Source organism: Pongo pygmaeus, chromosome X, assembly GCF_028885625.2.
Source record: "Pongo pygmaeus isolate AG05252 chromosome X, NHGRI_mPonPyg2-v2.0_pri, whole genome shotgun sequence".
Taxonomy (NCBI): Eukaryota; Metazoa; Chordata; class Mammalia; order Primates; family Hominidae; genus Pongo; species Pongo pygmaeus.
In genome coordinates this window covers 38,296,534-38,315,907 of record NC_072396.2, presented here as the reverse complement: position 1 = coordinate 38,315,907, position 19,374 = coordinate 38,296,534, and the positions used below count along the sequence as shown (strand labels likewise).

The 19,374-nt window shown below is 38.0% G+C and overlaps 1 protein-coding gene across 1 annotated transcript in view; it reads right to left on the bottom strand.

Moving 5' to 3' along the window:
- Positions 1-11,902: 11,902 nt before the first annotated feature.
- The window catches only part of XK (X-linked Kx blood group antigen, Kell and VPS13A binding protein), a 45,607-nt gene continuing 38,135 nt past the window's right edge, over positions 11,903-19,374 (bottom strand). Inside the window, exon 3 of the mRNA XM_054472775.2 lies at positions 11,903-16,401. Within this exon, the coding sequence (XP_054328750.1) occupies positions 15,575-16,401 (827 nt within the window). The 3' untranslated portion in view covers positions 11,903-15,574. The remainder of the gene's footprint in view (positions 16,402-19,374) is intronic.

Below are 19,374 nucleotides of genomic sequence, written 5' to 3'. Positions count from 1 at the left end.
AAACCTACTGTAGAGAAAAAAAATCCTTTCAAAATATTACTGCTCATTGACATTGCACCTGGTCAACCAAGAACTCTGATAGAAATGTGCATGGTGATGAATGTTGTTTTCATGTCTGCTAACATAGCATCCTTTCTGCAGCCCATGGATCAAAGAGTTGTTTAAACTTTCAAGCGTTATTATGTAAGAAATACATTTTGTAAGGCTATAGCTGCCATACAAAGTGATTACTTGGATTTAGGCAAAGGAAATTGAAAACCTTCTGAAAAAAGTTACCATTTAAGATGACATTAAGAACATTCATGATTCATGGAAGAAAGTCAGAAATATCAACATTAACAGGAGTTTGGAATAAGTTTATTCTAACCCTCACGGATAGCTTTGAAGGATACAAAACTTCAATGGAGGAAGCAACTGCAGATGTGGTAGAAATAGCAAGAGAGCTAGAATTAGAAGTGGAGTATAAAGAAGTGACTGAATTGCTGCAATTTCATTTTTTGTTTTTAATTTTTGTAAGTATATAATAGGTGTATACATTCATGGGTCACATAAGATATTCTGATACAGGCATGCAATGCATAATAATCACATCCAGGTAAATGGGGTATTCATCACCTCAAGCATTTATCCTTTGTGTTACAAACAAATTACACTCTTCATTATTTTAAAATGTACAACTAAATTATTTTTGACTATAGTCACTCTGTGGTGCTGGCAAATACTAGGTCTTATTCACTCTTTCTAACTATGTTTTTGTACCACTTAACAATCCCCACTTCTTCCTGACCACACCCCCTCTGCCTCCAACCAATACCCTTACCCTTCTCATCTTCTGGTAACCATCATTCTACTCTCCATATCCATGAGTTCAATTGTTTTAATTTTTAGCTCTCACAAATGAGGAAGAACATGCAAAGTTTGTCTTTCTGTGGTTGGCTTATTTCACTTAACATAATGATCTACAGTTCCATACATGTTGTTGCAAATCACAGGATCTCATCCCTTTTTATGGCTGGATAGTACTCCAGTGTGTATATGTACCACATTTTCTTTCTTTTCTTTAAGCTGAAAGCAATGATCATTTACCATTCCAAACTCCTAGGGCCCATAAGAATTATGCCAAATCTACTCTGCCTGTGCTCCAGAAATGAAACAACAAAGCCTAGATGACAGCACATCTGCTTAGAGCATGATTTACTGAATATTTTAAGCCCACTTAAACCTACTGTAAAGAAAACTAGGTTCTCCATATTGGTTGTACCAATTTACATTCCCACCAACTGCATACAAGACTTCCCTTTTCTCCACATTCTTGCCAGCATTTGTTATTGCATGTCTTTTGGATAAAAGCTATTTTAGGCCGGGCATGGTGGCTCATGCCTGTAATCCCAAGCACTTTGGGAGGCCGAGGCGGGCGGATCACGAGGTCAGGAGATAAAGACCATCCTGGCTAACATGGTGAAACCCCGTCTCTACTAAAATACAAAAAATTAGCCGGGAGTGGTGGCGGGCACCTGTAGTCCCAGCTACTTGAGAGGCTGAGGCAGGAGAATGGCATGAACCCGGGAGGTGGAGCTTGCAGTGAGCCTAGATCGGGTCACTGCACTCCAGCCTGGGCAATAGAGCGAGACTCCGTCTCAAAAAAAAAAAAAAAATGCTATTTTAACTGGGGTGAGATAATATCTCATTGTAGTTTTAATTTGCATTTCTCTGATGATCGATGATATTGAGCACCTTTTCATATGTCTGCTTGCAGTTTGTATGTCTTATCTTTTGCCAAATGTTTATTAAGATCCTTTGCCCTTTTTAAAATCAGATTATAAAATTTTTTTCCTAAAGAGTTGTTTGAGCTCCTTATATATTCTGGTTACTAATCTCTTGTCAGATGGGTAGATTGTAAATATTTTCTTCCATTTTGTGGGTTGTCTCTTTACTTTGTTGATCGTTTCCTTTGCTGTGCAGAAGCTTTTTAACTTGATGAGATCCCATTTGTCCATATTTGCTTTGGTTGCCTGTGCTTGTCGGGTGTTTTTCAAGAAATCTTTGCCCACTCTAGTGTCCTGAAGAGTTTCCCCAATGTTTTCTTTTAGTAGCTTCATAGTTTGAGGTCTTATATTTAAGACTTTTATCCATTTTGATTTGATTTTTATACATGGTGAGAGATGGGAGTCTAGTTTCATTCTTGTTTCTGGATTCTCTATTCTCTTCCACTGATCCATGCGTCTGTTTTTATGCCAGCACTGTGCCATTTGGGTTACTGTATCTCTGTAGTGTAATTCAAACTTAGGTGATGAGATTCCTCCGGTTTTATTTTTCCTTAGGATAGCTTTGGCTATTCTGGGTCTTTTTGTGTTCCATATAAATTTTGGACTGTTTTTTCTATTTATTTGAAGAATGTCATTGGTATTGTGATAGGGATTACATTAAATGTGTAGATTTCTTTGGGTAGTGTGGACATTTTAACAATATTGATTCTTCCAATCCATAAACATGGAATGTCTTTCCATTTTTTGTGTCTTCTTCAATTTCTTGCATCAATGTTTTATAGTTTTCTTTATAGAGATCTTTCACGTTTTTGCTATATTCCTATGTATTTTATTTTATTTGTAGCTATTGTAAATGAGATTACTTTATTTCTTTTTCAGATTGTTCACTGTTGGCATATAGAAATACTACTGAGTTTTGTATGTTGGTTTTGTGTTCTGCAACTTTACAGAATTTGTTTATTGGTTCTAATAGTTTTTTTGGTGGAGTCTTTAAGTTTTTCCAAATATAAAATCATATTATCTACATACAAGGATAATTTGACTTCTCCCTTTCCATTTGGGTGCCCTTCATTTCTTTCTCTTGTCTGTTTGCTCTAGCTAGGATTTACAGAACAGTGGTGAAAGTGGGCATCCTTATCGTGTTATAGATCTTCGAGGAAATGCCTGTAGTTTTTCTCCATTTAATATGATACTACCAACTATAGGTCTGTCATATATGGCTTTTGTTATGTTGAGGTATGTTCCTTCTATACTCAGATTTTTCAGGGTTTTTATCATGAAGAGATGTTCAGTTTTGTCAAATGATTTTTCAGCATCAATTTTAATGATCATGCGGTTTTTGCCTTCCGTTCTGTTGATATAATGTATCACATTAATCTATTTCCATACGTAGAACCATACTTGCATCCCTGGGATAAATCTCACTTGGTCATGATGAATAATCTCTTTAATGTGCTGTTGAAATCAGCTTGCTGCTATTTTATTGAGGATTTTTGCATCGACATTCATCAGTGATACTGGCCTGGAGTTTTCTTTTTTTCTTTTTTTGATGTGTGTTTGTCTGGTTTTGGTATCAGGGTAATACTGGCCTCGTAAAATGAGTTCAGAAGTATTCCCTCCTCCTCTATTTTTAAAAATAGTTTGTGTAGAATTGGTATTAGTTGTTAAGATGTTTGGTAGAGTTCAGCAGTGAAGCCATTGGGTTCTGTGCTTTTCTATGCTGGGAGACTTATTATGGCTTCCATCTTGTTACTTGCTATCAGTCTGTTCAGGTTTTGCATTTCTTCATGGTTCAATCTTGGTAGGTTGTATGTATCTAGGAATTTATCTAGTTCTTCTAGATTTTCCAATTCATTGGCATATAGTTGCTCATGCTAGCAACTAATAATCCTTTAGATTTTGGCAGTATCAGTTGTAATGTCTCCTTTTTCATCTAGGCTCTTATTTATTTGGGTCTTCTCTTAGTTAATCTGGCTAAAGTTTTGTCAATTTTATCTTTTCAAAAAATAAACTTTTTGTTTCATTGATATTTTGTATTGTTTTCCTCATTTCAAATTCATTTATTTCTGCTCTGATCTTTATAATTTTTTTCTTCTACTAATTTTGGGTTTGGTTTGCTCTTGCTTTTCTAGTTATTTAGATGCACCATTAGGTTGTTTATTTAAACTAACCCTTATTTTTTAATGTAGGTGGTTAATGCTATTATTATCTTTCCTCATAGTACCACTTTTACTGTGTCCCATAGGTTTTGGTATGTTGTGTTTCCATTATTATTTGTTTCAAGAAACTTTTCAATTTCCTTCTTAATTTATTCAGTTGCCCACTACTCATTCAGGACCATATTGTTTAATTTACAGGTGTTTGTGTAGTTTCCAAAATTCCTCTCGTTATTGATTTTTACTTTTATTCCATTGTGGTCAGAGAAGATGCTTGATATTATTTTAATTTTTAAAAATGTTTAAAGACTTGTTTGTGACCTAACATATGGTCTAACCTTGAGAAAGATCCATGTGCTGAGGAAAGGAATGTGTATTCTGCAGCCATTGGATGAAATGTTCTGTAAATATCTATTAAGTTGATTTAATCTATAGTGCAGATTAAGCCTGATATTTCTTTGTTGATTTTTTTTTGTCTTGGAGGCCTCTACAATGCTGAAAGTGGGGTGTTGAAGTCTCCAGGTATTATTGTATTGGGGTTTCTCTCTCTTTAGCTCTAATAATTACTTTATATATCTGGGTGCTCCAGTGTTGGGTGCATATGTATTTATAATTGTTATATCCTCTTTCTGAATTGACCACTTTATCATTATATAGTAACCTTCTTTGTCTCTTCTTATACTTTTGGTCTTGAAATCTATTTTGTCTGATATAAGTTTAGCTACTCCTACTCTTTTTTTTGGTTTCTATTGGCATGGAATGTCTTTTTCCATCCCTTTATTTTCAGTGTATGTGTTTCTTTATAGGCGAAGTGTGTTTTTTGTAGGCAAAGATCATTGGATCTTTTTTTTAAATCCATTCAGCCATTCTATGTCTTTTGATTGGAGAGTTTAGTCCATTTACACTCAATGTTATTATTGATAGGTAAAGACTCACTCCTGCTATTTTGTTATTTATTTTCTAGTTATTTTGTGGTCTTCTCTTCCTTCTTTCTTTCCTTCCTGTCTTCCTTTTAGTGAAGATGATTTTCTCCTGCAATATGAATTAATTTCTTGCTTTTTTATTTTTTGTGTATCTCTCACTTAGCAGATCAAAAGCAAGTCTTAGAGGGCTGAGGCCACAGTGCCCTCACAGTGCAGAGAGGACACTGCTTCAACCTGGGATGCCTGGCACTGGAGGCTTGCTGGCCTAGAGCACGGAGGCTATGAAGTAGAGCAAGAGGCATTAGGCATCCACAGACTGTGGGAAGAGGGAGGCTGGTACTGAGGCCCCTGTATCCTGACGGCCTCCTCCACAACTAAGCCTGGGAAGGACACAGTAAATTGGTTGAGGCAATACCAGAGGCTCAGGGGTTTCTCTGCCTCTTCCCATTGGGCACTGTCTGAGGGTCCCTTGTCTGGGGTGCTGTCTGATCCCACATTCCCAAGCAGGAGAGGTGTGGTCATGCTGACAGAGGGCAGAAAGTGGCCCTTCGGTGAGGCAATGTGGAACCCAGGAGCCCAGCCTCATCCATGGGAGGGTGGGATGTGAAGCTGAGGGATGAGAGCCTTCCATGGTGCCCCTGTGTAGAACTGCCCAGTCCAGGCCCTTGGAAGAGGCCATGGTGTGGACTCCTGGGCCGCAGCTCACAGTAGACCAAGCCAAGCCAAGCCAAGGCCTGGAAGCAGGCAGAGGACAGGCCCTGACAGCTGAAGATCTCAGCAGCAGAGTCCAGCAGAACTCAGAGGAACCCATGTGAGCAAACTCGGACCTGACCCAGCCCTGGGCCCAGCCTCAGGCCAGTAGGTCCTGGTACCCCTCTGCCAGGAGGTGGCACGCAGTGTCTCTCCCATACACCTGGGTATGGCATCCTGAAAAATAGGGTGCTTAATTCATAGACGTGCAGTCACTCCAAAGAGACAGACGCACCTGGTGAGCAGAGATGGGGACACTGGGCTTAGCAAGGCTGGTTCCCCACCTCCCACCTTTTTTGGTACCCAATTCGGGCAGGAAATCACAAGGAAGTTCAAATCCATCTAGGATATAAAGAAGCTACATTTGCTTGAACATCTGAACACAGTGTGAGGAAATCAGTGATTCTGTTACTTTTAGATACTTATATCTGATGACTGATTCACTGTTGTAAGCCCCAGACACCTACTTTTGCTTATAAAGAAAGATTTCTGGAATACTGGAGAGCCCAGATGCAAACCCTGATGCTTGGGTCCCATGCCCAGAGATACTGATTTAATTGGCCTGAAGTGTGGCCTGGCAGCAGCATTTTCAATGACCTCATCCTCTCCAGGTGATTTCAATGGGAAGCCACGTTTGGAAACCACTTAATAGAAAACATCTAGGCCGGGCATGGTGGCTCACGCCTGTAATCCCTGCACTTTGGGAGGCTGAGGTGGGCAGATCATTTGAGGTAAGGAGATCGAGACCAGCCTGGCCAACATGGTGAAACCCCTGTGTCTACTAAAAATACAAAACAAATTAACAGGGTGTGGTGGCAGGCGCCTGTAGTCCCAGCGTCTTAGGGGGTTGAGGCAGGAGAATCGCTTGAACCCGGGAAGTGGAGGTTGCAGTGAGCTGAGATCGAGCCACTGCACTCCGGCCTGGGCAACACAGCGAGACTCTGCCTCAAAAAAAAAAAAAAAAAAAAAAGAAGAAGAAAGAAAATAAAAAGAAAAAGAAAACATCTCATTGCTCAGGACACTCTTTGAGCACATAAATAATACATTAGAGTGAGACATCCTTGTTTTTATTGTAAACACACTTTTCCTGACATGAAAGAAGGGAAATGCCATCCAAGGAACAGATCTTGGCTAATCTGGCATTTTTCTGGTGTACACTTAGTGTACATATCTGTAAAATGTCTTGTCCACTGTAACACAAACCAGATATGGGAGCTACAGAGGAAATTTTAAATTTCTTAGTAATCACAGTAAAAAAAAAAGTAGAAAGAAGTGAAATTAATTTGAATAGTATCTTTCATTTAGCCTCATAGATCCAAAATATTATCTTTTCAACATGGTATCAAATGTAGAAATTATTAAGATATTTTGAATTTTTATACTAAATCTTCAAAATCTCATGTGGGTTTTACACTTAGAGCTCATTTCAATTTGGAATAACCACATCTCACTTGCTCAGTAGTCACATGTGGCTAGTTGCTGCCATACTGGACATCGCTGGTGTTAATACTGTGGCATTAGTATTAGATGTTGAACTGAGTGCTTTTAAAGAGATGGCATCCTAGCATCAAATTTATTTTCCTTTGGAAATATGCAGATGATACCAGGGCTCCAAGAACACAATATTTGTTTTCTCCTATTACCCCAACGCTCTGTCTGGATATAAATTGTCCTGCTGTATCCTGTTAGCTCTTTAGGGCTTAATAGAAACCTTGCTTTTCTTTTTCCTTGGGAACCAGTTCTCCAGAGAAAGTACACAATAAATTCAGTTTGAGGGGTGGGAAATGAAATGTAAAGCAATGCCAAAGAATTCTAAGACCTAGAAAATAAGATCAACATTCAGGCAGAAGGATTAGGACTTTTTTCTGTAACTCACGGTACTGGAAGAAATGTGTGACCCTGGCGGCTGAAAAAGACCACTTTGCCTCCTTCCAAAACTCTTGGGACCCTCTCCATCTTTCAAGAAGGAGAAGCTCAGATTCAGTTTTGTATACGTGATACCTGGAGGTCAGGTTACTATGCTTCAATAATATGAAGACAAGCATGAAGATGGAGGAACAGGTTGAAGGTGACAGGAAAGATGGAAAGCCTCTGGGGCCCAAGGATAGTTTGCCTGCTAGAATCTAGAATCACCTCTTTCCAAACTGCTTGTTAATATAGATAACAAAATCCTATTGTTTAAGCCACTTTTAACCAGGTGTTCTACAAATTGTAGCTGAAAGCACCCTGATATTATTTATAATAAGGCTAAGGAAGTAAACCGGGAGGTGAATTGAAGAGTGTAGAAATCGTATTATTTTGATGGATATTATGATAGTAATATACATTTATTAATAATTTGAAATGATAGAAGCATTTCACCTTGATTACATACTTCCTGTGAAGGTAGATAATGTACTTTTTTAAGGTAGGACATTTACAGTACACTTTTAAAATAAAAATATTTCCTGATCTCTTGAATCAAGCTGTAAATGAGAGAAGCCACATGATTTGTGGGTGATCTATCCTCATTTTAAAAGGAAAAGACTATACCGTAAGTCCATAGGAGAAAATATTTCAGCAGAAAAAAAAAAACTTCCCAGGGTAATAGATCCCAATAACCTCAATTACAAAAGACATCCTTTAAGGTCACCCTCCATGTAAGAGTGGTTGAATTTTTAATATTTGTTCATGGTGGGAGCTGGGAGAATAATGACAAAATTACTTTGACTACAGTGACACTTCTAATCAGTCCTGTCCTATCACTCACAACAGCATTCCCATTGGTTTGAAAAAGAATTGCACAAGTGTGTGCCAAATATCTGTAGTAGTGGAGAGGATCACAATACCTCTGATTCTTGGAGGCCTGCAGCCCTACAGCCAGGCACCATTTTTCTAGAAAATTCTGCCAATCCAATTAAGAAGGTCACCTTGTTAGGGGAAGATGACAAAAGGGAATCATTCTCCTCCCTGCTAGGGTGGCGGTGGGTGTGGTGTTGCAGCACCACTCCAAAATAGAATTTCAAAATCCTGTTTTATTTCTTGAGTGCTATCACCCCTGAAAACCTAACTCATTAACTACAGAGTTTAGGTAATTAAGATAGGAAGCAAACTGATAAGAAATTAAATCAGTATGCATAATGTATATGTCTAAGGAAGATGGTATTGCCACGGCTTTAGGAAGCAGGCTAATCAGGTTTCAATCAGGAACTCATCATTCAGAGATAGAAAATTAATTCAGGATAGGAGGCAGGGAGGGAGCGAAAGCACAGGCAGAACCTCAAAATCTATTTAGCTAAATCTATCCTTCTTGGAAGGGAGGCAAACCCTCCACTCCCTCACACAAAGGTGCATGCTACAGCAGTGTCTGAGTGTTAAGTTTTCTGATAACCTGCAGCAGAGAGACACGGCTGCATGCTGCTGTAGCACTCTTTAAAGATGCTCTGGATTCTAAAACCTGATTAAACCAAGTGTTCTAGATCTCCTTGGCCTAATAATTTCCAGAGAAACAACCATGCAGAGAGGGTGATAAGACGTTAGGTCATTCCCTAGAGCAGGCTTCTGTGGCAGACTCAACTTCTTAGCATATTAGGGGTCTACTCTGACAGGGTGTGTGTGTGGGGGCGGGAGAAGGAGAGATTGGGATGCTACTGAATTTCCAGCTCTGTACAAATCTCTGCTGCTATAAAGTGCCTTTTCCTGAAAAAGAGGAAATGCTCAAAATGTTATTCATTTAATTAAAATGTATAGTTGAGATTTCTGAGCTGTTTCCCAGTTGGAGAGATGTTCATAGAAAATATAGTCTCCTGGAAGAGGGACACCCAGAGAAATATGATCATAGAAGAATAATATCTACTTATCTCACCTCATTCCTAATCTTTTAAAATTTGGGCCCAAACACTGTAAAATAGAGTTATAACAGCAGGGCAGAGGATGGGAGGGAACTATAGGTTCAAATATTAAACAGCAAACACTTGAAGCCTAAAATGGATGTTCATGAAAAAGAATTACCCAGCTTGCCAATAAACATCTCAAATTTCCAGTTTTAAGCTATTAGTTAGTACTGATAGCATCTACATATTTTCTTCAAATAATTTTTCAACGTCTGCTGTAGATCTCCCATTATTCATAGAAAAGTTAAAACTTACTCATAGTTTTAAATAAAGACAACCCCACAGAAGAGAACTGAGTTGATTCACATGGTTTTCACAAGCTTTGTGAAAACAAATGAAGTGACTGGCACAATTGTTAGCTGGAGTATGGATATCAGATTAGATATTAGTATTGTGTCAATATTAAATTTCCTGAATTTGATAACTATAGTGTGGCTCTGCAAGAGAATACCTTTATTCACAGGAAAAACACATCAAAGTATTTAGGAATAAAGGGGTGTAACGTTGGCAGTGTAATCTCAAATGGTTTACAAGAAAGACAGAGAAAGTGATAACGATAATGGGCATGGAAAAATATTAATAATAGGTGAATCTGGGTAAAGGGTATAAAGAAATGCCTTGCACTATTCTTCAGGTTTTTCTATTGGTTTAAAATTATTTCAAAATAAAACGTTAACAAACACCTAAATAATTTTATATTGACCTACTTGAATGCTATAATTGTTAATATTCAGGTTTTTTAACTGAAAATATTTATTTTAAAAGACTTCTGCACAGCAAAGGAAAAAAATCTACAGATTGGAGAAAATATTTGCAAACCATATATCTGAAAATCTCCAAAACATGTAAGAAACTCCTACAACTCAATAAAAGACAGCGTTTAATAACCCAATTAAAAGATGGGCAAAGGACTGGAATAGACCTTTTTCCAAAGAAAACATACAAATGGAAAATTGGTATATGAAAAGGTGCTCAACATCCCCAATCATCAGGAAACTAGAAATTAAAACCACAGTGAAATATCACCTCACACCTGTTAGGATGGCTACTATCCAAAAAACCAAAAAATTAAATGTAAGTAAGGATTTGGAGAAATTAGAACACTTGTATACTGTTGATAGGAATGTAAAATAGTACAGTCAATATGTGCAACAGTATGACGGCTCCTCAAAAAATTAAAAAAATAAAACTTCTGTATGATCCAACAGCCCCACTTCTGGCTATGTATCCAAAATAATTGAAATCAGGATCTTGAAGAGATATCTGCACTCCAGTGTTCATCGAACCATTATTCACAATAGCCAAGATATGAAAATAACCTAAATGTCCATTGATAGATAAATGGATAAAGAATATATGGCATATTCCTAAATACTATTCAGCCTTAAAAAAAGGATACCTTGCCATTTGTGACAACATGGAAGAATCTGGAGGATATTATGCTAAGTGAAATAAGCTAGACACAGAAGGACAAATACTACATGATTCCACCTAGATGGGGTGCCTAAAATAGCAAAACTCATAGAAGCAGAGGATAGAATGGCAGTTGCCAGGGCCTGGGGGGTAGGGGAAATGGGAAGTTGTTGTTCAATGGATATAAAGTTTCAGTTACGTTAGATGAGTAAGTTATAGAGAACTGTTGTACAACATAGTACTTATAGTTGTCGATAGTGTATTGTGAATTTAAAATATTAAGAGCATAGATCTCATGTGAAGTGTCTTACAAAGACAAAACAAAACAAAAACAAAGAGGGACAAAGAAACTTTTAGAGGTGATGAATATGTCTATTACCTTGATTGTGGTGATGGTTTCATGAGTGTTTGCATATGTACACACTCATCAAATTGTATACATTAAATATGTGCAGTTTTTTGTATGTCAATTGTGCCTCAATAAAGCTGTTTTTAAAGAGATTTATCCTATAGCTAAGTCTTGCAAATTCCAAGGCCACCTTCAGAAGCAAAGGAATTATTGAAACAGTCCGTGTCTCTCTCATGCTCTGAAATGATCCCTTTAATGACTGATGTTTTTCCCAACCATTTACATTTGATTATGTATGTTAATACCAAGCCATTTCTTTGGTGTTTTATATTTCTGAATCAGTATATATTTATGTTTGTCTAGAAGAGATGTGTATTGCCTCTCTTTTTTGTATTGTGCATGGCAACTGATGGACAACTGAACAGAATCTTAGTATCCAGCAGTGTAATTTTAACAAGTGGAGTAAATGTCTATAAAACAGAGGGGTTTTCATGGACTGTTGCTGTCCTGCAAGGCTGAATCTTAGCACTCTCAAATTTCTCAGCCCACAGAAGTAATTTCCAGGTGAGTTTATAAAACTATAATCAGTTACAATGAAACCATTTTAAAATTTCTGTTTTAAAAATAGTCCCTGAAGTAAAAAGGCCATGTAAGAATTGTATAAAGAATGAAATACAAGGAGAAATTGAAAAATTAATTTATTATATGAAGAAACATAACAATATGTATTAGCATCAATGACTGCAGAGAAGCAGTCAACGAAAGCTCATATCCACAATGCATTGACTGGTAAGTACTGGCACATACACTCATAACCATAGCACTAATGTTTTAAGGTGGTTTCCAAAGAAATGCTGTATTTGACAATCAATTTTAATATATATTTTCCCATTTACAAGGCTGAAAAGATTAAACTCACATCCAAATAATGCCTTGAATCAGCATTCAAGTTGTAAAGCACAATTATCAAAAGATGTTGCCATATTCTTTATCGAAAACTATACTAAAATGATAAATTCATTTGCCACCAGAAAGTACTTTCTCAGATTCAGTGGGTCTTTTTCTTCCAAGTGCCATGTGTTTGGGTGCTATTTTTGTAAGCAACTGGTGGTAAGAGAAAGGGCACCTGTCGAGAAGACCAAAGATTCACATATCCACTCAGGAACTCATATGAATGACACTACTTATTTCTTTTCAAACAGTAAAAAAATAAAAATAACCTGCTTATGGATTTGAATAACTATAATAACTCTATAAATATGCATAGCACTTAAAAACATTTTCAAAGCATTTTCACATCTATTATTTAATTTGATCTTTCTGATAACCTTGTGAGGTAGGTTGGAAAAGGGTATTATGGGGAAACTGAGGCATAGAGCAATTAAGTTGTAGTGCTGGACAGGGAAGTGCCAATCTCTACACTGGGCTGTCTCCAGCAATGAGAGGAAGTCTAAACATGTTTGATGAACTTACTTCAATATATTTTGAAGACATACTTCACCCCCATCCAGCCAAATGATAGCAATTCAGTTGGAGCAACTATCCTGACAAGTTATGAGATGTAATTAATTAGACAAAGCACCAAGAAATTTAAAAATTGAAATTATAACTGAAAAACACATTTTAACTCCAAACACATGAGAAAAGTTGCTGGTTTGTTTTATGCCAATAGGACAACCTAGCTCTGCAGTGTGAACTGTAATTTTGCCAATTCAGTAATATAAATAATTTAAAAACAAAAATTCTCAGTTCACCATGGCTTATGTTTTCACCACACAGAAAGAAAGTAGTGACATCCCTTCCCGAAAGTGAAAGGACATACATGTGCCCAAAGCTGGAATACCTGTATATCAAGGGTTAAAACTGACAAAATACCCAAATGAGTTACCAAATCTCTGTCTTTATAAATGTGTGAAGTGGGCTTTGGGTGTCGGACAAACCAGCACTGTTAGTTTGGTTTGGGATCACTCAAGTTGCTCACCTATCTTCTAAATTAAAGTGATTTAAAATGTATTTGAAGGTTAAGATTTTGTAATGGTTTTTGAGACAAGCTTCCAAACCAAGGCTGGAAAAAACCAGTCTCTCCATCCTTGTCTAATTCTTAACATGCCTAGTCAGTGGCAGGCTGGTGGCTACTCCCACACCTCACTCCCAAGGCCTGAGCTGAAGGCATTTCAGGTGAAAAGGGAGCACTATTGCCCCTACCATTTGCCACTGCAGAGCCTCAAGGCAAGAATCTCTTTCTCACAAAAAGCTTGAAAATATTTGGTGTTAATGAACACAAGCAACTGGTGTGATACAAATATACACTTGGAATGACTAAAGAATGGCCTTACAGCTCTCCTAATCATTATAGAGCCCTTTTGTTAATTACGAAAAAACAAAAAATGATGTATTAACATGGTAGCTTTATTTTATTCAAAGTCATTATATATTTTCAAGGATGTTTTATGTATTACGATTGTGTATCTATGCACATATGTGATTACATGAAGAGTGCATGGAAGTATATGTTGTAAGAAGTATCATTTTGATTATATATGCTCACTATTTTAGGCCTATTAAGAATAGTGCAAGTGGTAAGTGATGTGTTGGGATGGAGAACATAGTCTTGAGTGTTATTCTTATTTGGTTAAAAATAGACAAAAAATGACCTACTGTCTGGACATCCCCACAAAGTTAAACCACAAATATTGATAAATCAAAAACATTTCAAATGAGAAAAACCAAAATTGAGGCTCTATAATTTAGGAGCTTATTGATGTATTTCTATGAACTCTATAAATATTAAACAGTATGGATGCCTTGTGAAAGAATATATACTGCTTTCTTGACCTCTGAATGTAGTGGAAACTGATTATCAAATTGCATTTTCTCCTGTGTGCATGAAATTACTTAAAAATTTGACACCAAGAAGAATTAAAAATGAAAATTATCCGAAGTGCAATGGCCAGATAAATACGTTTTGTAGGTTAACAGAGAAGTGGATCCCTATTCCATATGGTAAAATCAAGTCCATAGAGTCCCTTTTGTAAATTTCTCAGACTTTAATATTCATTCTAAATTGGTGTGATCTTTATGGTCACCTCTTTTCAAGTATTTCACTTTCAAGATTTTAATGGTAGAAATAATGGTACTAGATCTAGGCATTTTTCCAAGATAATTGAGGATATGCTACCCAATCCTCTTTTGTGAAACAAATAGGGTCTCAGATTAAAGGAAAAATTATATAGAACATTAAAGGGTGTCAGAGGATACAACTGGAGATCTTTATCAAATTAACTCACAATTATGCCAAGTCAAATTGCATTCCATGAAAGACAAAAATTTTCTGGTCATTCCATCTTTATAATTTAGAAAAAGTTTCTGAAGTCAATCTCTAATTACAGGTGGTAGTGAGGAAAACTCTCTTCCTTCAAATAATGGAAACGAAAATTCCCTATATTCCTGAACTGGGTGAGAGGATTTCTGTGGGGTTTTCTAAAAAACCCTTAAGTTAACCAAGGTAACTCTTCTAAAATGGTCCTGACAGGCAAGGAATGGGGAGGCAGGAGTAAGATGGTAAGAATTCTACTTATACAAGCTGCCATCATTTTGATGTTTTAACACCCCTCCTGATCCAGAATTTCATCAACATATCAAAGAATCACAACTTTCCTAAAATTCCAGGGCTTCCATAGCCAAATTTATCACTCATTTCTGCATCCATGGATGCTAAGGAACAAAGTCTCCAAATCTAGGCCCTTGAATCAATTAGAGACAGCATGCCAGGGTGGCTACAGTTGGCTATGTACAAAAAAGCCCTAATGAGATGAAAATGAAACCTCTGTCTATTCAAAAACCAAACTTGAACAGCCCTCCCTGAAAGCTCTGACAGGAATGATGTTGCTGATGGCAAAACCCTAGTAATCTTTTCTGGTCACCAGGACAGCTCTTGGGTGTAAACTATGTTCAGGGATCATAAAACTTCAGGTTACCCAAACCAGCAGTCTGGAAAACTAGAGAACAGGTAAGCCCCTCTCCTCATTCAACCTAATGAATCTAACCAGTACAACTCAGATTTCAGGGGTAACTTGTCAGTGAAAAGGCCAGTAATGCCTAGAAGAACATAACATGGTTACCTGTGAACTGTGATGCCTTGGGCTGCCCCTTCAACACTCAGAGGTTTTCCTGGCTTCTTCCCATATAGTTCTACATACCCAAGAGCTCTATAAAGAGGAGCAGCTCACAAGGAGTTAACAACTAACTTCCTGCCTTGTTCCCTGTGTAGGGCTCATTATTTGTATGAATAACGGGTATCAAACCCAGAAAATAATATGCCTGTGCCCTGAGACCTTGGGTCCCATTAAGCCGAGCAGAGATCTTCAGCATTCAAGAACTGACCAGGCTCAGGACTTGTTTTACTGCTAGAAGGTGTCTCATCTCTATCTCTGGATGACTGTAGATCTGCCTTTCCTATCGGCTCACAGGGTTTTTGCTGCCTGCAGGCCCAGCAAAAACACCTGAGCCACCTCTGAAAGCCTTCAGAAATACTGGAGGAAAAGAGCTTTTTGCAAGGGTGGAAGAACTGATAGAATACAAGCATGAAGAGAATGGCTGTGCAGTACCCAATGAGCAGCTGCAGGACCAACAGAGGTGCACACACATACATATAGATGTCAGTCTTGAAAAGATACCACAGGAGGAGGAGGATGGCATTCTCAATGAATCTCATCATGTAATACACCAGTAGCTGGTACCAATTATGGGACTTGCTGATGAGGTCAGGGCTGTCAATTTTCAGCTGTACAGCAGACCAGCAGAACATGTTGATACCAGTATAAAGTAAAGTTAGAAAGCATAGTACAATGGTGGTGCCCACCCGACTGAGGGCCTTCTCTATGTTCTCAGGGAATGGGGAACCACTGCACCAGAAGAGGATCCAGGGGTACAAAAAGAAACTGAAGAAGTTGATGAGTATTATAACCACCACCCAGGTCTTCAGGACGGAGGTAAAGAGGACCAGGACTACAACTCGAGTGGCAATCTCAAAGCTCCTCCACAGGAAGATACAGACATAGGCCAGAGGCTTCACTTTGACTTCATACTCATCGTACTTGATTTTGATGGCTAGGATGTTGCAGCGCAAGGCTCCATACACAATGGACAACAGGGATATGGTCATGAGGAGACCTGGGGAGAAAAGAGAGAGTATCATCAAGTCTCACCTCCACAAGGAATCCTACTGCAGCAGACACTCTGTCAGCACCCCACCCACATTCCTTGGACTCTTCTGTTTTATGTGCACAGCCTGACTTCCAGTTGTTAGCATCTGCCCACTGTGCTTGAGTATGTTTTCCAGAACTGCAGAAAGCTGCTGCATCCAGGTGCCTGTCAGGCTGAAGTGCCAGTAATTAATACTCCCGAGAGCGCCCTCAATGCCCCAATTCCAGCCCAGATTAGGAGCTGGAATACAAGTACTATGGCTTCCTCATCCATTAGAGAGAATATCTCTGAGGCATGTGTTCTATGACATTTCCTAGTATTTGCTTATTGGATTAACTTCTAGTCACGCATGGTGATAGTTGTCTAATAGTTGTCTCCCTTTATTGGCTGCCTTCCCTTCCCCGCCTCATTTCTCTTCTCCCACACTCCCTACATCTTCCTCCCAAAATATATGCACTCAAATTCTTCTCGTAGGGTCTGCTTCAGGGTAACTCGCACTAAAATACATTCCTGACCTCATCTGGGCCTGTCTGAATATGTAGAGTCCTTTACATGGTGTGTTTTGTTTCCTCAATTGGCTTCTAAGCTTCTGGGGAATCAAGACCGACCAACCAAATCTGATATTTCCTTTTGATGTCCCTCAGCACATACCAGCAGTAGATATACAAACAGTAATAAGTTGCTCAGTATGTTCCTCTATATCTGCAGGATCTTTTAAACTGATACACTGACTATAGAATACTCACTGTGGTTGCATTCTTAAATTCTGTGGGGAGCTGAAGAAACGAGAACTTCACTGTTACTGAGAGTCAATCTGTCTTGGGCTGAAAGTCCTTAGCATTTCAAGAAGTTCCAACTCTACCTGTTTATTTCTTTTTTTTTTTCTTTTATTATTATTATTATTATTATTATACTTTAGGTTTTATGGTACATGTGCACAATGTGCAGGTAAGTTACATATGTATACATGTGCCATGCTGGTGCGCTGCACCCACTAACTCGTCATCTAGCATTAGGTATATCTCCCAATGCTATCCCTCCCCCCTCCCCCCACCCCACAACAGTCCCCGAAGTGTGATGTTCCCCTTCCTGTGTCCATGTGTTCTCGTTGTTCAATTCCCACCTATGAGTGAGAATATGCGGTGTTTGGTTTTTTGTTCTTGCGATAGTTTACTGAGAATGATGATTTCCAATTTCATCCATGTCCCTACAAAGGACATGAACTCATCATTTTTTATGGCTGCATAGTATTCCATGGTGTATATGTGCCACATTTTCTTAATCCAGTCTATCATTGTTGGACATTTGGGTTGGTTCCAAGTCTTTGCTATTGTGAATAATGCCGCAATAAACATACGTGTGCATGTGTCTTTATAGCAGCATGATTTATAATCCTTTGGGTATATACCCAGTAATGGGATGGCTGGGTCGAATGGAATTTCTAGTTCTAGATCCCTGAGGAATCACCACACTGTTTATTTCTTAAAATGACTTATGGGTAATGGGTTTATCCAGTTTATAATAGAAGCAGCAGTTTGGGGAGACAAGATGTAGCTCATTTAAATGGAACGTGGTATTACATTCCAGAGCACAGCACTGTTGGCCTTGAGTTGTACTATCTAAGATATATGATGCCAACCCATAAGTAGACTGTGGTCAAAACTGAAATATAATCACTTACTATAGGCTGCCAACATCTCTAAATATTGGCACAAGGAAGGATGGGAAGCAGGGCTATGAGTTAGGAACCGACAGCCTGGCTCTCATTTTTTTCTTGTCTCACCAGTTTACACTGAAAAAATGGCAGCCTCTCTGGGTTCTGTTTTCTCACCCATAAAATTGAGATAATACCTTTCTATGCCTGCTGCTTCATTTTTTAGAAATATCTTGAAATGTTTATTCATTTTAATAAACTTTATTTTTTAGAGTAGTTTTAGGTTCACAGTAAAGTTGAGCAGAAGGTACAGAGATTTCCCATATATTCCTTGACCCCACACAAGCGTATCAACAACCCCCATTATCAACATCCCCCACCAGAGTGGTACATTTTTTTACAACTGACGAACCTATACTGACAGATCATTATCATCCAAAGTTTACATTTACATTAGGGCTCACTCTTGGCATTGTACATCATATGGGTGCATTGGACATTACACATTGGACAAATGTATAATGACATGTAGCCACCATTACAGTATCATACAGAGTAGTTTCACTGTGTAAAAATCCTCTGTTCTCCATCTATTCATCCCTCCCTAGTCTCCAACTCCTGGAAACCACTGATCTTTTTATTGTCTCCATAGTTTTATGTTTTCCAGAATGTTATATAGTTGGAATCATACAGTATGTGGCCTTCTTAAATTGACTTTTTTCACTTAGTAACATACATTTAAGTTTTCTTCATCATATCTTTTCATGACTTGACAGCCAATTTCTTTTTAATGCTGAATAATAGTCCATTATCTGGATGTACCACAATTTATTTATCCATTCACTTGTTAAAGGACATCTTGGTCGCTTCTAGGTTTTGAAAGTTATGAATAAATTTGTTATAAACATCCATATGTAGATTTTTGGAGGGGCATAAGTTTTCAACTCCTTAGGGTAAATACCAATGGGTGTGATTTGTTTGCTGGATCGCAGGGTAAGAGCATGTGTAATTTTGTAGGAAACCTCCCAACTGTATTCCAAAATGACTGTACCATTTTGCATTCTCAACAGCTATGAACAAGAGCTCCTGTTGCTCTGCATCCCCACCAGTATTTTCTGTAGTCAGTGTTCTGGATTTTTGCCAATATATTTAAAGTGTACAACATAATATTTTGTTATACATATATACTATACAATGATGACTATAGTCAAGCTAATATATCTATCACCTCACATAGTTACCTTTTCTGTGTGAGAACACTTAGCAAATTTCAGATATTATTAACT